Source organism: Bos grunniens, chromosome X (genome assembly GCF_055505025.1).
Source record: "Bos grunniens cultivar Pamir isolate PY7600 chromosome X, Bosgru_T2T1.0, whole genome shotgun sequence".
Lineage (NCBI taxonomy): Eukaryota > Metazoa > Chordata > Mammalia > Artiodactyla > Bovidae > Bos > Bos grunniens.
In genome coordinates, this window is record NC_141194.1 from 111,913,642 (window position 1) to 111,929,994 (window position 16,353).

At 54.0% G+C, this 16,353-nt stretch overlaps 2 protein-coding genes and 1 pseudogene across 2 annotated transcripts; 2 read left to right on the plus strand and 1 right to left on the minus strand.

The window, feature by feature from the left end:
- Positions 1 to 2,363: 2,363 nt before the first annotated feature.
- On the minus strand, positions 2,364 to 3,401 carry LOC147341173 (melanoma-associated antigen 10-like). The gene has a single exon (XM_086388837.1). It carries the CDS (start codon positions 3,383 to 3,385, stop codon positions 2,591 to 2,593), a length of 795 nt encoding a protein of 264 aa, XP_086244963.1. The 5' UTR covers positions 3,386 to 3,401; the 3' UTR covers positions 2,364 to 2,590.
- Positions 3,402 to 8,897: 5,496 nt separating this feature from the next.
- LOC147341174 (protein EOLA1-like) lies at positions 8,898 to 12,417 on the plus strand (annotated as a pseudogene).
- A 1,420-nt stretch (positions 12,418 to 13,837) lies between these two features.
- LOC147341175 (melanoma-associated antigen 10-like) lies at positions 13,838 to 15,147 on the plus strand. The gene has a single exon (XM_086388520.1). It carries the CDS (start codon positions 13,866 to 13,868, stop codon positions 14,652 to 14,654), a length of 789 nt encoding a protein of 262 aa, XP_086244646.1. The 5' UTR covers positions 13,838 to 13,865; the 3' UTR covers positions 14,655 to 15,147.
- The last annotated feature ends 1,206 nt before the right edge of the window (positions 15,148 to 16,353 follow it).

The following is a 16,353-nucleotide window of genomic DNA, read 5'->3' on the forward strand; positions in this document are numbered from 1 at the left end:
CAGACACTGTGTCAAGTCCTGTTGGCTCCACCTGAAGCACTGTGGAAGGGGATGCTGCCCTGGGACTTCCAGATAAAGATACACACATGAGGTCATCAGGACCAGGGCCTAAGCGGCTCTGAGTGGGGGGCAGGCAGGACAAATCCCAAGCCCAGGTTCTGGGGAAGGGGGGTGCTGTGGGCAGCAGAAGTGGGTGGCCTCGGGCTGGACCTCACAAGGAGGATGCCCCCAACCCCAACAGGGAACTTTGGCAGCTGGCTGCTGCCCTCCTGATGGAGACTGAGCACAGCCCCAAGGGGGCTGACAGTGTGGTTCAGGGGGGGCAGCAGGGGTGTGACTGTGGGTGTGGTGGGAGGAATTCCTGCAGCCAGCTCCCTGTGGGGCAGCCTCTCTCAAAGGTCAGAAGTGCAGGACTTTAGTCTCTGGGAGAGGAACCACACTCGGAGTGGTTTGTGTCTGTGTGTTGCCCTAGCTTGAGGATTAACCCCTGGGTGCCTATGTTCCTTCAAAACAAATGGTCCTGACAAAAATACTTCTGCTTAAAATTCATTGGCCATGGTTCATCACATGACCCTTCCTAAGTGAAGAGGCCTGGCAAGGTCGTGTCCCCATGTGTGCAGGGAGAGAGGAAGACAAAGGTGACTGAACACCTGACATCTCTTCAATCCCACACTTCCAAGCAAATGCTCAACAAAGAACAGTGGTTAGAATTTATGACGACAAAATCTCCTTTGTTTTGGGGAGGAGAGTCTGAGCAGGTCACATGGGTCTTGAAATTCTCCACCTTTTCCAAGTGTCCACTGACTACCTGGCAGGTGCCACATATGTGAGCAGAATCACATCTCCTGTTCCCATTGTTTCTGGCACTCAGCACGGAAAGCTGCCCCTTCAGCCCCCTGCACCCATCTGCACCCCCTACCACAGTGACCTCACCACCTCATTAGGCCTGGAAGTCGCTCCTGCCTTTTGATGCCAGGCACAGCCTTAACCTGTAAATCCTCTGCTGCCTCCACACTTCTCAACCTGCCTGAACCCAGGGACGCTGGCAGATGTTACATCTTTACTGGCGCGTACTTATTTCTAGTGTTATTCAGATCCAGAGTCTGTCCCTCTCTCCACAGGAAACTGTTTTGTTTTCAAGACACCTCAGAAAATCGGCAGGTCAATAGGAAACAGAATAGAAAACCAGTCAAAATTGCTGCTCTGAGTGTTTTCCTCTTGGAGGATATATTATTCAATTTGGGCATTGTGTGTGTTTGGGGGTGGGGAGCAGTGTCTTTCCCAGCTGTGAAACTTATTCCCAGGATTCCAGACACCCAGCATGTCCTGTCCACATTTGCAGCTTCTCCTCACACATTTCTTCCCACTGAAATCTAGACCATGCTCACAAGTGGCTGAAATACAGTCCAGATGACCAAATAAATTGTCATTTCAGTATACTTGGTAATCAGCTTTCCCAGGGCAGAGAGGATGGCTAGCCAAGGGAATACAGGGAAATACTTCAAAGAGCAAGATTCGCATTTCTTCAGGATTTGTAGCAGATGGGGGGTGGTAGAAAACACCTCCTTTGCCCCTGTGGTCAACAGCAACGCTTCAGGAGCCAGGAAGGACCCCTTCCTTCCTGCCTCAGAAAGAGGTTTCTCTGGGCTTTATCCAAGATGCAAAAGGACACCTCACAGCAATGATCCATTTCAGACTTTCCCATCAACCTCATGGCACACTGCCTGTAAGTCTGAGGGCTGCCACCAACCAGCCTCATCACAATCACCTCCCACAGAAGGAACCCAGTTTCTCAAAGCCCCAAACCACCCTGGCTCAGGCACTGACACTTGAGTGCTCCTCCTGGAGCCCCACCACCCCTTCCGGTGTTGCCTTGTTCCGTGGGACTAGGGGACATCTCTCCACCTTCCTTGTGTGACTGTGGCTCTGAGACCATTGCTCGAGGTGGGGGTGTCCTGCTTCTCCTAGTGTCCCCACTGCTAACATGGCCTTTCATGGAGCAGAAGCTCCATAAAGGTCTTCGGAATAAATGAGCCAGTGAGCAGGGGGCTCAGATGAACTGTCTGCTACTTCCTTAAATAACCCAGGCAAATCCAAATAAACAGAGATAATTTAGTTTTTGAGAATGATACACAAGAAGGACAGAAGCATGAATTCACTATGATTACTTTTATCATCTAATTCTTCCCCCATCAATACGACTGCTCAGTAAGTTCACATTTCCAAAACAGTCCTAATTCCAATTCCACTGTATCCTGTTCAGGACCACAAAACAAGATGGAAGAGTTCCCAACTGCTTTTACAAAATAGCAAAACTCTTGTTCTTGAACTGGGTAAGCACAAACACATTGTGATCAACTTCATTCACAAAGCTGAGACACTGAACTTTATTTAGCCTTCCATTACAACAATTCAAGTTTGACAATTTTCTAAAGGAAACAGAGATGAATCTGCCTGTCATCATAAAGAACAGGAACCCAAAGACGCTACACAATGGCTCCCCCAACTGGCCCAGGCCCTCAGTTCTGAGAAGGCTGAATGCTCCCTCTTCAATCACAAAGGGAAGGATTACCCTGGCTGCCGCTCTGGCTCAGGCCTCCTTGTCCTTCTCCTTTATAGCCTCTGTAGACTGGAGTGGGAAGGCCCTCCAAGCCCTTTGTCTGACCCTGAGCACAAATGCCATGACTTGCTGTTTGCTGGTCTCCGCATAGGCCCGGGGACCCCACAGGAACTCGTAGTGAGCAGGGTCACTGTCAGGCACCTGCCGGTACTCCAGGTACCCCTCCCGCACCCACACTTGGGTCAGCAGCTCCCTGGGCTCCCCAAAGATGGAGTGCTCCCTCCCAACACACACCCCCATCCTGCTGAGTGCTCCCCAGACCACTTCCTCAGGGGCGGGGTCTCCATTCCTCATGATCAGGCTGAGGACCAGCACCAGGAGACCAGTCTTGGGCAGGCCCCGCCCATTGCTCTGCATTGCATCACAGGTGAGGCCCAGGGCAGGGATCATACCATAGGTGTCCTTCCTGGGGTATACCCCCCTCACCTCCACACCAAAGACCAGCTGCAGGCACTCCAAGGCTAGTCTGAAGACCACCGGGAAGTGCTCCTGGTTGTCCTTGAGGACCTTCTTCAGCATTTCTGCCTGGGAGGTCAGCTCCTTGGCTCGATACTTGAGGAGCAGGAAGTTCATCAGGTTAGTTATCATCTCCTTCAGAGCTTGCAGGGGCAAGGCCTCCCCAGGGGCTGAGGAGGACACTGTGGAAGAGGAGGCCGAGGGGGATGCAGCCTTCCCCACCTCAGCCCCCAAGAGCTGCACCTCCACCGGGCCCTGGGCCTCGCCTGGGTCTTGAAGGTCTTCTTTGAGTTTGCTCAGCTCACTCATCTCCACCAAGAGCACGATGCCTGTGATCAAACCCCAGACAGGCGTGAGACAGGGGGACAGATGGGGACCACGGGGCTTAGGGGAGGAGGGGGTGGGAATGGCCTGGGCTGAGAACCCCACTGCCCCTGTGGTCAGTGCACAGAGGCCAGACGGGACATGAGGAGCAGCTGAGGACCAAGCATCTCCCCAGCCCAGAACCCACGGGAGGCCTTGGGCGGTCTGATACAGGCCACTTACAGGTCTCCCCTTGAGGGTTCACTCAGACCTCACAGGGGCACTCATCCTGGGCGGCCAGTCCCTTGGCTACCTGAAGGAAGAAGTGAAGTGGCTCCCCAGGGTGCAGTCAGCACAGCCTGAGATTTCTGGCACTGACAAAGCAGGGCGATTAGGGCCTTCTGGGGTCTCCTCTGTTCTGGGATAGGGAACCCCACTCAGGAAACCCTCCTCACCTTCACTCCTGGTACTGCCTGGACCTCCTCTGCTCTCTGACCTCAGGACACGGGCCTCAGACTTCCGCCTCAGCCTCCTGGTTCCTGGAGCTCCTGTGAGAGAAATGATCAGGACACCTTGGGGGTAGAGTGTGGCACAGCCCTGGGCCTTTTGTGCTTGGAGGAGTGGATTCTGTGAGGTCTCCCCAGTTGTGGCGTGGGAGGTCCCCTCAGGGCTCCCTTGTAGTTCTCCCCTTTCCCTTGGCACGGCCTGGACCTTCCCCTTTGGGGGCCTGTAGGGTAACTCAGAACAAGACCCGAGTCTGTACAGAAAGTGCTGAGGGGCCCCACATTTGGCCACACCTGCTCAGGGCCTCCCGGGGGTTCTAGGCTGGGGAGATGCTTGGTCCTCAGCTGCTCCTCATGTCCCGCCTGGCCTCCAAGAACTGACCACGGGGCAGGCATCTGCTCAGTCCGGGCAGTCCAGCCTCTGCCAACCTGAAGCCTCCACCCTCCACCCGAAAACCTCACATCCTGAGGTCCCTAAGCCAGACAGAGGTCAAGAAACTGCTCACCCCACTCTGGGCCCTCCAAAACCCTCTTGCAATGGTCAAGATCCCTCCCCGTTGGGGTCTAACAGCCTCAGTCCATCCTCACATGGAGCCTGGACTCCAGGCAGCACCCAGGGCTGTCCCATCTGCCATTTTGAGACCTCGCCACTTTCACAAGGCCTCCAGTCTCTCTGAGACCCTATTGTTAGGAAGTCAGACAGGCCAAGTGTGCTCTCCCCGCAGTCTCCCAGGGCCAACTACAGGGGCAGGGATTTGTGGGGTTCTGTCGGTCCTCACTCAGGGTCCCCCCAGTCCTCCTGCAGGTACCTCACCTTGCCTCCGCACAGGACCTGGATTCTCACCTCTCCGCAACTGAAGCCCCACCCCTTATTCCAAGACCCCAGTCTCTTGAGGACCCGGATGTCAGGAGGTCAGCGCATGCCTGTTGCGCTCATCCTGACCCAACGGTTGCCCTGGACTGACAACAGAGATGGGCTTCTCTGAGGTCTCCTCTGATTGGGGACCAGGGTCCTCTAGTCCCTCCTCAGGGTCCTCAATTTGACACCCCGCAGGACCTGGGAATCGGCCCCCCTGAGGCCCTGCCCCATATGCGAGGTCCCCAGTCTGAGACCCAGATGTCAGGAAGTGCGACCCTGCATGTTGGGCTCATCCTACCCCAGGGTCTCCAAGGGCCAATAGCAGCTACAGGCTTCTTTGAGGTCTCCTCTGACTGGGGTCCAGGATCCTCTCAGTCGTCCCTGAGGGTCTTCATCTTGAAACCCTGGAGGAGCTGGACTTCTTCCCTCTGCTCACCTGAGGCTACATCCCTTTTCCCAGGTCCCCAGTTTGTCTGAGACCCAGATGTCAGGAAATGCAGCATGTGCTCATACACCGTCTGTGCTCCCTGAGCCTTGATGTGAGGGTCCCGCCTCTGTTCAACACAAAGGGCATCCCCGGATCTGCCAGGGCTCAAGATGAGGTCCTTGAGGGAGGATATAAGGAACCCCACAGATCCCTGACCCTGCTGTCAGCCCTGGGCCGCCCTGGTGGTAAGATGAGCACTTGGCAGCCTGTTCTGACTTCGCATCTGTGTATCAGAGACATTAGGCAACTGTTAGAAGGGGCAGAGCCTCAGATGGGCAGAGGGAAAGATCTTAGTTCTTTTGAGAGTCAAGGTAAGGACTCTGAGGAAGGATTGAGCGGACCTTGGGCCCAAGAGCAGAGTGGCCTCTGGGAGGACATAGGGCGGATGAGCACATGCTGTATTTCCTGACATTCGGGTCTCAGAGAGACTGGGGTACTGTTGGAGGGAGTGAAATTCTTGACATTCCGGGTCTCAGAGAGACTGGGGTCCTGGTATAAGGGCTGGGGCCTTAGTAGGGGACAGGAGAGAATCCGAAGTCCTACCTGGAGACAAGGTGAGGTCCTGAGGGAGGACTGAGGGGACCCCAAGGGAGGACTGACAGAAGCCCACAGATCCCCGCCCCTGTTGTCCGCGCTGGGAGCCCCTGGGGTGAGAAAGCACACTAGGCCTGTCCTGACTTCCTGACATCAAGGTCTATGAGAGACTGGGGACCTGGTGTGAGGAGCAGTGGCTCAGGTGGGGAGAGGACAAAGCCCAGGTGAGTTGGCTCTTCCCATCAGGTGGCCAAAGTATTGGAGCCTCAGCTTTAGCATCAGTCCTTCCAATGGATATTCAGGGTTGATTTCCTTTAGGGTTGACTGGCTTGATCTCCTTGCTGTCCAAGGGGCTCTCAAGAGTCTTCTCCAGTGCTACAGTAGTACTATTTTATACATAGTAGTGTGCATCTGTTAATCCCAAACTCCTAATTTATCCCTTTCCCTGCTTTTCCCCTTTGGTAACCATAATTTTGTTTTCAGTCTTTCTGATTTGTAAATAATTTCATTTGCATCACCTTTTTAGATTGCACCTATAAGTCTTACCATAGAATATTTGTCTTTCTCTTTCTGACTTATTTCACTTAATATGATACTCTCTAGGTCCATCCTCAGAGAAGGCAATGGCAACCCACTCCAGTACTCTTGCCTGGAAAATCCCATGGGCACAGGAGCCCGGTAGGCTGCAGTCCATGGGGTCATGAAGTCAGACATGACTGAGCCATTTCAGTTTCACTTTTCACTTTCATGCATTGGAGAAGGAAATGGCAACCCACTCCAGTGTTCTTGCCTGGAGAATCCTGGGGATGGGGGAGCCTGGTGGGCTGCCGTCTCTGGGGTTGCACAGAGTCGGACACGACTGAAGCGACTTAGCAGCAGCAGCAGGTCCATTCATGTTGCCACAAACGGTATTACTTCGTTATTTTTCATGGCTGAGTAGTATTCCTGTGTTGTGTGTGTGTGTGTGTGTGTGTGTGTGTGTGTGTGTGTGTGTGTCTGTGTCTGTGCGTGGGTGTATACCACATCTTCTTTATACAGTCATCTGTCAATGGACATTTAGGTTGCTTCCATATCTTGTCTGTTGTAAATAATGCTACAATGAATGTTGGTGTGCATGTATCTTTTCACATTAGAGTTCCTGTCTATCTAGGTATATATTCAGGAATGGGACTGCTGGATCATATGGTAGTTCTTTTTGTAGTTGTTTAAGGAACCTCCATACTGTTCTTCATATTGAGTGTACCAACTTACATTTCCACCAACAGTGTACGAGGGTTCCCTTTTCTCTGCTCCCTCTCCAACATTTATTCTTCATAGGATTTTTGATGATGACCATTCTGACCAGTATAAGGTGATACTTCATTGGAGTTTTGATTTGCATTTGTCTAATAATTAAGAATGTTGAGCATCTTTTCATGTGCCTGTTGGCATTCTGTGTCATCTTTAGAGAAAGGGTCTTCTTTGGAGAAAAGTTTTCATGTCAGGGTCACACAGGCTGGGTGGCTCAAACTACAAACCATGTTGGTTCAGGAGGCCAGCAGCCAATGTGGAGGTGTCAACTGACATTGGCTTTTGTGAGGGCTGTGGAGAGAGTCTGTCCCATCTCTCCCCTCTCACTTCCGGGGCATTGCTGGCCATGGTGGGTGTGCCTGGGCTTGGGCTTCCTCTTCACCTGGAGTTGTCTTGTGTGCCTGTCTGTCTCTAAATGTGTCATTTGTATGGGGACAGCCATTCTGTTAGAGGAGGGTCCATCCTAATGAACTCACTGGACTTCCATCAGCTCTGTGAAGACCTTTCCTTTGTCTGTAAGGTCACGCTGAGGTACTTGGGACTGAGGCTCCAGCACCTGAACTTGAGGGGACACAATGTGACTCCTCACACCCTACAAACACTCTGAGGTAGGAACACACTGGAATGTTCCAAGGATGGAAGGATGGCCTTCATAGCTATTGTGGGTGAATCCAGGGGCAAGGAGAGCAGGCTGCCAGGGTAGGAGGCAGATCATGTGGGACCTCGTGGGCCTGTGAGAACTGTGGCTCTGCTGTGCTTGGGGAAGAGAAGGCCCAGGATGCCCTATGCTGGGTGCCTCTGAGACTACGTCCCCATCCTCATAGTCTCGTGGAAACGGAAGCTCCCTGCTAGAGGTGCTGAGGATCTACTGAGGTTCAGGCCAGCGGCTCTGCTCCCCTGCCATCACCCCACTCCAGTAAACAGGGACGCCCTTCCAGGTACAAGGAAAGAAGTGAGGAAGGAGGTGCATGTGATCAAGTCCCCTGCAGTAATGGGCTATCTCTCTATCCCTGGCACCTCCTCAGCCATGGAAAGATGTGAGAGTAACATAGTGGGTTATTTGAGGTTTGAATTCTGTAATCCCTGCATGGTGCCATTCCAGGCCTTAGCAGTGACACAGAGTGCACCCGTCCCAGTAGTTCCTGCTCTCCTTCGTTCTTTCTCTAGGCTCTAGGTGGGGGCTGGGGCATCTGCTGACAGTGGAGGCAGTGGTGTGGGAAGGGCTGCAAGGAACGTGGTTCCCAAAGGCATGGGGAAGACACCTGGCAGGGCCGTCCAGGGCCAAGGCCAGATTGGTTTGCATGGATCTGTGCTCAGCAGGCCTGGGCTAAGATGGGGATTCTGCAGAGCATGGGCAGGGATGGGGCCAGGGAGTTGAGGGGTGGGGTGGGGGCAGTGTTTGGGCCGGGGGAAGCCAAGCCCAGGACTGTGTCTGTCTGTGCTGAAAGAGGACCACAGCCCTGCCACTGGGCTGTGAAGCCTAGGGGCTTGCCCTCCTGCCTCACTGCTCCCAGGGTTTAAGGGCCCTCTGTCTTGGAACTCACCACATGCCTCTCTCCCACTGCCCCGCCCTCCTTCTTGACCTCCCCACAGACTGCATGTGATGGATGGGTCCTCTGGGTTGCCAACCCCTGTCAACGGACAGTGTGGAGATGGATGGAAGGAGCCAGCCCTCTGTGACCCATCCCCTCCCCCATATTCTGTATTAGCAGGCTTGGAGGATGCTCGGACATGTGGAGCTGATGTCTGGCCCAGGGCTGTGAGCTTGGAGGCTGCTGTGTCAGGCTCCTGGCCTTTGTGGTTCTGTGTTTCCACACCCACGTGAGGTCCTGGGAGCCCTGGGAGATGAAGTTCGGCTGTCTGTCCTTCCGACAGCCTTACGGTGTCAAGACCGTGGAGATGTGGTGGTGGCCCGTGCTATGTGGACCCAGCACTCTACCCTGGCTGTCCACATTGGGCACTGGGACTGGGAGGATGTGGACTGGCAAGAGCTGCTAGAGCAGAGGCTGGGGATGAGCCCTGTCCAGATCCAGGCCTTGCTGCGAGATAGGGAAAAGTTCGGCCACGGAGTGATCGCTGGCAAGTGACACCCTGCCCCGCGCTGCCCACATGGCCCCTGGTGCTGCCCTGGATCTCAGCCAGCTTGTGGTCATTTGTTTTCTGTTGAACCGGTTGGTAGGGGGAGGAGGGGTGGGGCTGAGGTTTCTTCAGAGGGGCAGCGAGGGTCCCTGGGCTTGGAAATGGTGGCCTGAGGTGTCTGACCCCCACTCTGGGCCTCAGTCCCCATTTGTGCTCTGAAAGGCAGAGGCATATCCGGGTCTGCCTGTGGCACTTGCCTCTGTGTGTGTGGGGGGGGGGGAGGGTGTGCCCAGCAGAGACCATAAGAGGTAGAACAGCACCCAGTCTGGGTTCCCCAGCCCTAATGCCTGCAGCCGGGCCTGAGCAAGTCCCCTGACTCCACAGGAGTGAGGCCCCACAGCAACTTCTGTCTGCTGGTGAATCGCTTGGGGACCTGATGTCTGTAGGCTCCCCGCTGGTGCCCCCCTGTTCTGTCCCTGAAGCCTGCAGTGGGCAGACTGAGAGGTGCCCATGGCCTGGTGGGTTCATGGAGCACCAGGCCTCTCCCTTTCATTTCACTCCCTCCCTTGCTTGGCCTTACCCCGAGTTCCCTTTGCTGAGGTGAATCCGCCTGAAATGCTCAGCCAGAGGACCCAGTTCACTCTGGGTCTCTTCTGTGATGCAGTCTTAGTCTCTAGCAGGCATGACTTTGAATCGCCTTGTTCTCCTTCTGTGTCCTGTCTTTGCACACAGGTCTCGTGGATGGGGGTCACTTTGCTGTGCCCAGAAAACCTAGGTTGTGATGAGGTGGAGGAGCTGGAGAATCAAGCCATGCTGCCCGACCTGCAATGGAAGTGCCTGACTGCGCTTGCCGACCCTCGCTGGCTGCTACAGCCGGTCCTGGGGAGGGCCAGGAAGGACATCTTCCAGGTGGACATCCCAAGCACCTGACCCACTTTGGTCAGGAGGCCTCTCCAGACTGGGCTCTCGAGAGGAAGGTGACCGAGAGACCAGCTCATGGTGACACCATCTGGTCGCCACCATGCCCTGGACATGCTGGTCTGGTTCGGTCTGAATCCGCCCCACCCTGCAGTGAGCTGCCCACTTGGTGCAGGGCTGGGGGCCAGGACTCTGGGCTCAGCAAGAGTCTCCAGGACTGTACCTTTACAAAAAGATGTCACCACTCGTTTTGGCCCTGCTGGGTCTTTGTGCTTGAGAGAAATGTGTTGTTAAGAAACCGGTTAGTGCTTTTCCCTCTCTGTTCTGGTCCAAATTCCCCGATATTGGAACAGTGTCCAGGGGACCGATGGGGAATGCCGGGGGTGAGGCTGCGTGTCAGCAGCTGGCTAGGCCTCCAGCACATGGAGAGGCCCGCAGGCCCAGAAACCAGCCGTGGTCTGTCCTTGCAGGTGACCCTTGCCCTGCTGAAAAGTGTCCCTTGGCTCACAAAGCATGTGTGTTGGACACAGTGCCTGGCTGCTCCATATCCAAAGTTAGGCTCCTAAATACAGCTGTGGGGGCAGAGCAACAAGGGCTGGTGTTCACCTTGTGGAAACTTGTACTTGTGTTTGGATTTGAAGTCATGTTTTTGCAAGGCCCTTGGTGAGTGGGGTGACCCTGCTTTCCAGCGGGCCTCTTGCGGTTGCCCCTGGATCAGGGTCTGGAGAGGCTCAGCTGCTGATCAGAAACTTGTGGCATCATCAGCGGACCCAGGAGGAGCCCATTCTGCTTCAGGGTGCATGACTCATGGAAGGTGACACTCCCATGGTCAGGAGCCAGACCGGGTCTTCTGCTGTGTGGCAGGCAAGGAGCAGGGACCAGCCCATCTTGGGCTGGCCTCAGCGCATGGCTCCGGAGCCACACTCTTGGCCGAATGTGTGAAATGCTACTGCTTCAGATGAAAAGGTACCATGGGGACTGGACTGAGGCCTGCCTGGGGCGTGGGCTTCCAGCCTCATCGGGCTCACCCAGTGCCATGTGTGAGTAGCATGGACAGACAGAAAGAACACAGACTTGCAGTTCTCATTCAATACTTTATTTATTCCCATGGAGTTTTGCTGTACTTTATTAGAGCTAGAAATACATATTTTTATTACAAGAGAGTGCTTTTGAGTGTCACTAGGGACCTGGCGGCTCAAGGATTGGGATTGTCCTTAAACTGCTTACAGAGGGCACACTTGTAAACTGAGGAATCCTCCTGCTCATCCACCTCAGGGGCCTCATTTGGGGCCACAACTGAAATGACAACCATCACAATGGAATAATAGATGTACATAGTCATCACCAAACCATAACCTGGGTACTCTGTGGGGCTCTAGGGCAGTTCCCCTGCGCCATCCCTTCCTGCAGTAGCTGGGGTACAGACGTGGCATTGCTGGACATGCCCTCTCCACTGGGCCCACCCTGCTCACTAGGGAGATGGTTTGCCCTGGCCCCCTCAGCTACACTGCTCATAGACCAAAGGCCACAGAACACAAATGAGCACCAGCCAAGCATTCTGTGAGCTGTTTGGATTCCTTTCTGGGCCTTCTTGTCAGCCTCTTGGGTGGACTCATTGTGATGGAATTTAGGAGTCTGGTCACCACAGCTTGCTTCTTTCTCTTTGGGGTCGCTGTTGCACTGGTGGAGGGCTAAGCACTTATTCTGGGGTCACCTTTCCTCCAGATGTCCTGCAGGAGGAGAGGTGTCTCTCTGAAACTTGGAGTTCCGATAGATCTGAAAGGAAATGAATCACTTTAGCCACTGTGTGGGAGAATAGCAATTCCTCACTGCCCTCCTCCCCACCACGTCTTGACCTTGCCTAAATATGGAGATACAGTCTCTTCATTCCTGGCAGCTTATGAGGCCTTAGTGAGTGTGCTCCCTAGAGGTCCCTCAGGGTCAGCCTTCCTTGAAGTGTTACTGGCTCTCCCTGATTTCAAGTGGCCCCTCAGGGTCTGGAGTCACCCCTATGGACCCTTTGTAAGGGGGTTGGTGGAACATGACAGGTCCTGCTTTCTCCTCTTTCCTTAACCACCCTCTCACGAGAAAAAAGTTCTCCTGGGAAATGAAACCAGTCCAGCACTCAGCTTGTCTAGTCTAGTCTCCCCAGAAGGGCTTTCTACATTACCATCATCCTCTTCTTCCCCACAGAGTGACCCGAAGGTCAGATTTTCCTGAACCCATCCAGGTTCAGTTCGCAGATGAAAGTCTTGATGCTGTCTGTCTTGAAGATCCTGTCTGCGCCCCTGCACTGCAGGACCTCTGTCTGGAAGAGATCTGCTTTGATGACCACCATGTCTCCCTCGTCATTCCAGTGCAGAGGTGACGGCCGCATCCTCCACCATCACCCAGAGCTTCTAGGGAAGGACAGCCTGAGGACGGCATTGTTCTCATCCTCGTTGGCCGTTTCTGGGTTTGGGCCCTGTGGTGGCAGGTTGTCTTGGGCTCTCGGGTTGGTCACCCTTCTTCTCCAAAGCCACCCCTGAGAATCCACGTTTGGATCCAGGGAGGAATCATGGCGGTCCCCTGCTGTGGGCTCCCCATCAGTTGATGGGGCCAGTGGGGCTGCAAGCGCCTCGTGGGAAGCCAGTCTACCTCAGGAGCATTCTCTACCCAAGCAGTGAATGCTCAGGGCAGAAGGGCCTCAGACCAGGGTCTCAGTTTCCAATATTGTCTGGAGATTCTAGAATCTGGGTCGTGGGCCAGGCAGCCAATTAAGTAGTCCCTTCCTTACTTGTTTCATGATGTCACAGAGGTCATGTGGAGAGGCAGCTCTGGCCCAGTGTAGGGGAGGGGAAAGGGGATGGAGATGGGATCCATAGCTTGTCTCTTATCTGAAAGTACAGAAAAGTATGTTTCAGGTTGCCTGTAAAGGCTCCCATCTGCTGCCAGGTGCTTGCTTCAGGGGGCCAGGCCTTGGATGGGTTGACACACCTGCCCCTGGCTCCACTCCCCTCCATACCAACCGGCAGGCCTGTGGTTGGCTTCTGCTGAAAGGCCAGGCCCTGGTGAGTCCTGGTTCAGCTACCACTGAGAGAGACCGCAGGGGTCAGATGGGCCCCTAATGACTGTCCCTTCCATAAGATGGGGTCCATAGCAGGCTGATTGGCCTAGCCTGATTTGGTGGTTCTATCCCTTCACCCCCTGTACCCGGCCTTGCCCCTCTTCTGGCTTTGGTCTCTTGCAGCTGGTGCTGCCGATGGTAGGTCCTACTCAGATGACCCCAAAGTAAAGTCCCGATGGGACTACCTACCCCAGATCTGGGGGGACCTCACAGAGTCAACCCCTCATACCAGCACTGAAGGCCGAGGTCTGTGCCACAGTCTACCCCCGGGGTGCCCCCTCCATTTGTCTCACGGGGGCTCCAGGAACCAGGAGGCAAAAGTGGAGGTCTGAGGTCTGTGTTCTGAGGTCACAGGAGTGCCAAGGTGAGGTGGGTGTCCTGAGTGTGCACAGGGGCTCCCCATCCCAGAACAGAGAGGACCTCAAAAGGCCCTAATCCCCCCACCTTGTCAGGCCCAGAACCTCAGGCTGTACTGGCTGCAGCCTGAGCCGGAATTTCTCTTTCTCATTTGACAGGGGACTGACCACCAAGGAGGAGCGCCCCTGTAACGCCCAAGAGCAGCCCTCAAGGAAGACCAGTAAGTGGACTCAGTCAAAGCCACCCATGGAGCATCTCAAAACTGAGACCATTTACACTCTCTCTCTTTCCCAGGTCAGTGGTCTCCATTTGCCCCCTGCCACAGCCACACTGGGCACAAGACCCCAGTCATCATGCCTGTGGTCCCGACGAATGAGCTCTGCACTTCTGAGGAAGACCTTCAGGGCCAAATCCAGGCCGAGGGCCCAGTGGAGGCACAGCTCCTGGGGGCTGAGGCGGAGGATGCCTCAACCCCTCTGGCCTCCTTCCCTCCAGTCTCATCTTCCTCTGCCGCTGGAGATGCGGAGATCTTGCTCAAGCAGGCTCTGAATGGGATGACGACTCAGCTACTGGAGTTCCTGCTCCTCAAGTATGGCACCAAGGAGCCGATTTTCCAGGCTGAAATGCTGAATACAGTCCTCAGGGATAACCAGGCCCACTTCCCAGTGGTCTTCCGTAAAGCCACACAGTGCCTGCGGCTGGCCTTTGGCCTGGATATGAAAGAGGTGGACCACAGAGAGCACATCTATGTCATGGTCCCCGTCCTGGGCCTCACCCTCAATGAGATGCAGATGAATGAGCAGAGCATACCAAAGGCTGGCCTCCTGGTGACGGTCCTGAGCCTGATTCTCCTAGCAGGGGACCGGGTCAGTGAGGAGAACATCTGGGGAGCACTCAGCAGGATGGGGGTATTTGCTGGGATAAAGCACTGCATCTATGGGGAGCCCAAGGAGCTGCTGACCCAAGTGTGGGTGCGGGCGGGGTACCTGCAGTACCGGCAGGTGCCTTACAGCCACCCTGCTCATTACGAGTTCCTGTGGGGTCCCCGGGCCTATGCAGAGACCAGCAAGCAGAAAGTCAAGGACTATCTGCACAGGGTCAATGGAAGGGGTCCCAGGTTCTTCCCACCCCGGTGGGCATAGGTGTGAGGGAGGAGGAAGAGGGGCCCTGAGCCAGAACAGCAGCCAGGCTCCTTTCAGGCCCACATCCAGCAGCTTGTCCTGGGGGTAGGAAGGGAGGCTGATGCTTCCCTCTGTGTTTGAAGAGGGAGCATTCAGCCTTCTCAGTCGTGATGGCTGGGAGAGTTGGGGGAACTGGTGTGTAGCATCTTTGGCTTCCTGTTCTCTACAGTAACATGGAGATCCACTTCTGTTTCCTTTAGAAATTTTTCAAATGTTATTCCTTTTAAAAGAAGGCCTAACGAGCTTCAGTGTCCAATTATGTTAGTAGCGTTGATCACAGTGTGTTTGTGCTCACCAGTTCAAGAACACGAGTTTTGCTGTTTTGTAAAAGTGATTGTGAACTCTTTATTTTATTTTGTGATCCAGAACAAGATTACATGGACTTGGAATATAACTATTTTGGAAATATGATACTACTTAGTAAGAATTAGGAAATAAAATGTATTTGAGGTGAGTTCCTCTGTACTTCCTGTCTGTCATTTTATACAGCTAAACTATCTCTGTTCAACTGGATTTTTTCAAGTTATTTTTTAAGAAAGCACAAAAAGCCTGATCTGACTTAATAAGTGCCCCGCTCTGGCTCACTTATTCCACAAACCTTCATGGAACTTGTCCTCTCTGGAAGGCCCTGTGTTAGCAGTGGGCACACTAGAAGCAGGACACCCCAACACCTAGAGTGATAATCTAAGAGCTGCAGTCACATGAGGAAGGTGGAGAAACGTCCCCTAATTCCTCAGAAGACAGCAACTCGGTGCATGGCAGTGAGGTCCAGGAGGAGCACTTGAGTGTTGATGCTTAAGGGCGGTGTGGGGATTTGGGAAGCTGGGTTCATCCTGTGAGAGCTGATGGTAATGAACCTGGGTGGTGGCAGCAGCCAGAGTTATACACAGTGTTTTATGGGTGAGAAGAAAATCTGAAATGGGACATACACATTAGAAGATCGTCTTCTGGCCTAGATAAAATTCCTGGGGCAGGAAGGGATGTTACACTGTGGTCAGAAACAGTTAGACACCTGTTTATGCTGCTTGATCTAGGTACACCAAAAATTTGCAAAATGGGGAGTGGTGAGTGGACTTTGGTTTGCTGCACAATCTACTCAGTCTTGGAGAATATAGTTGAAGATGTCTTGCTAAGCACCCCCAAACTTTTGGTAGGCTTTTAATGGAGTGTCTTCTTTGAAACTGGTGGCTGTGCACTTAACCTAATGGATGAGCTTATCCAGGTGGTCAGGCCCTAAAGCCATAGATGAGGAGGGGTTATGGAAACCACAGTGGCAAAATCTGCACTGAACTTGAATTCACACACCTCAGCATTCTCCTTGGAGGTGGAAAGTGCGGCATTGTGCATATCCTAGCTAGATTTTATGAATAAAACTCCCACTGCCCTTGTTCTCTCACTGTCACTTGCCTGATACCTGCCCTCATGAAGCTCATGGCTGTCGGGGAGCCTACGGGCACCTTGCAGGTGCTCAGGCAAGTCCCATCGTGTGGAGGCAGCCGGCCTCCCAGGGGAGACTGTGTCTGGCATCAGGAGGCAGGGGCACATCCTCAGCTCACTGAGACTGTGGGCAGCATCACTGCAGAGGGAAGGGCAGAAAGAGCACTGGAGGGAGCTGGGGGGACCCCTCCCTGACGTTCACAAGAGCCTTGGAAACTAAATC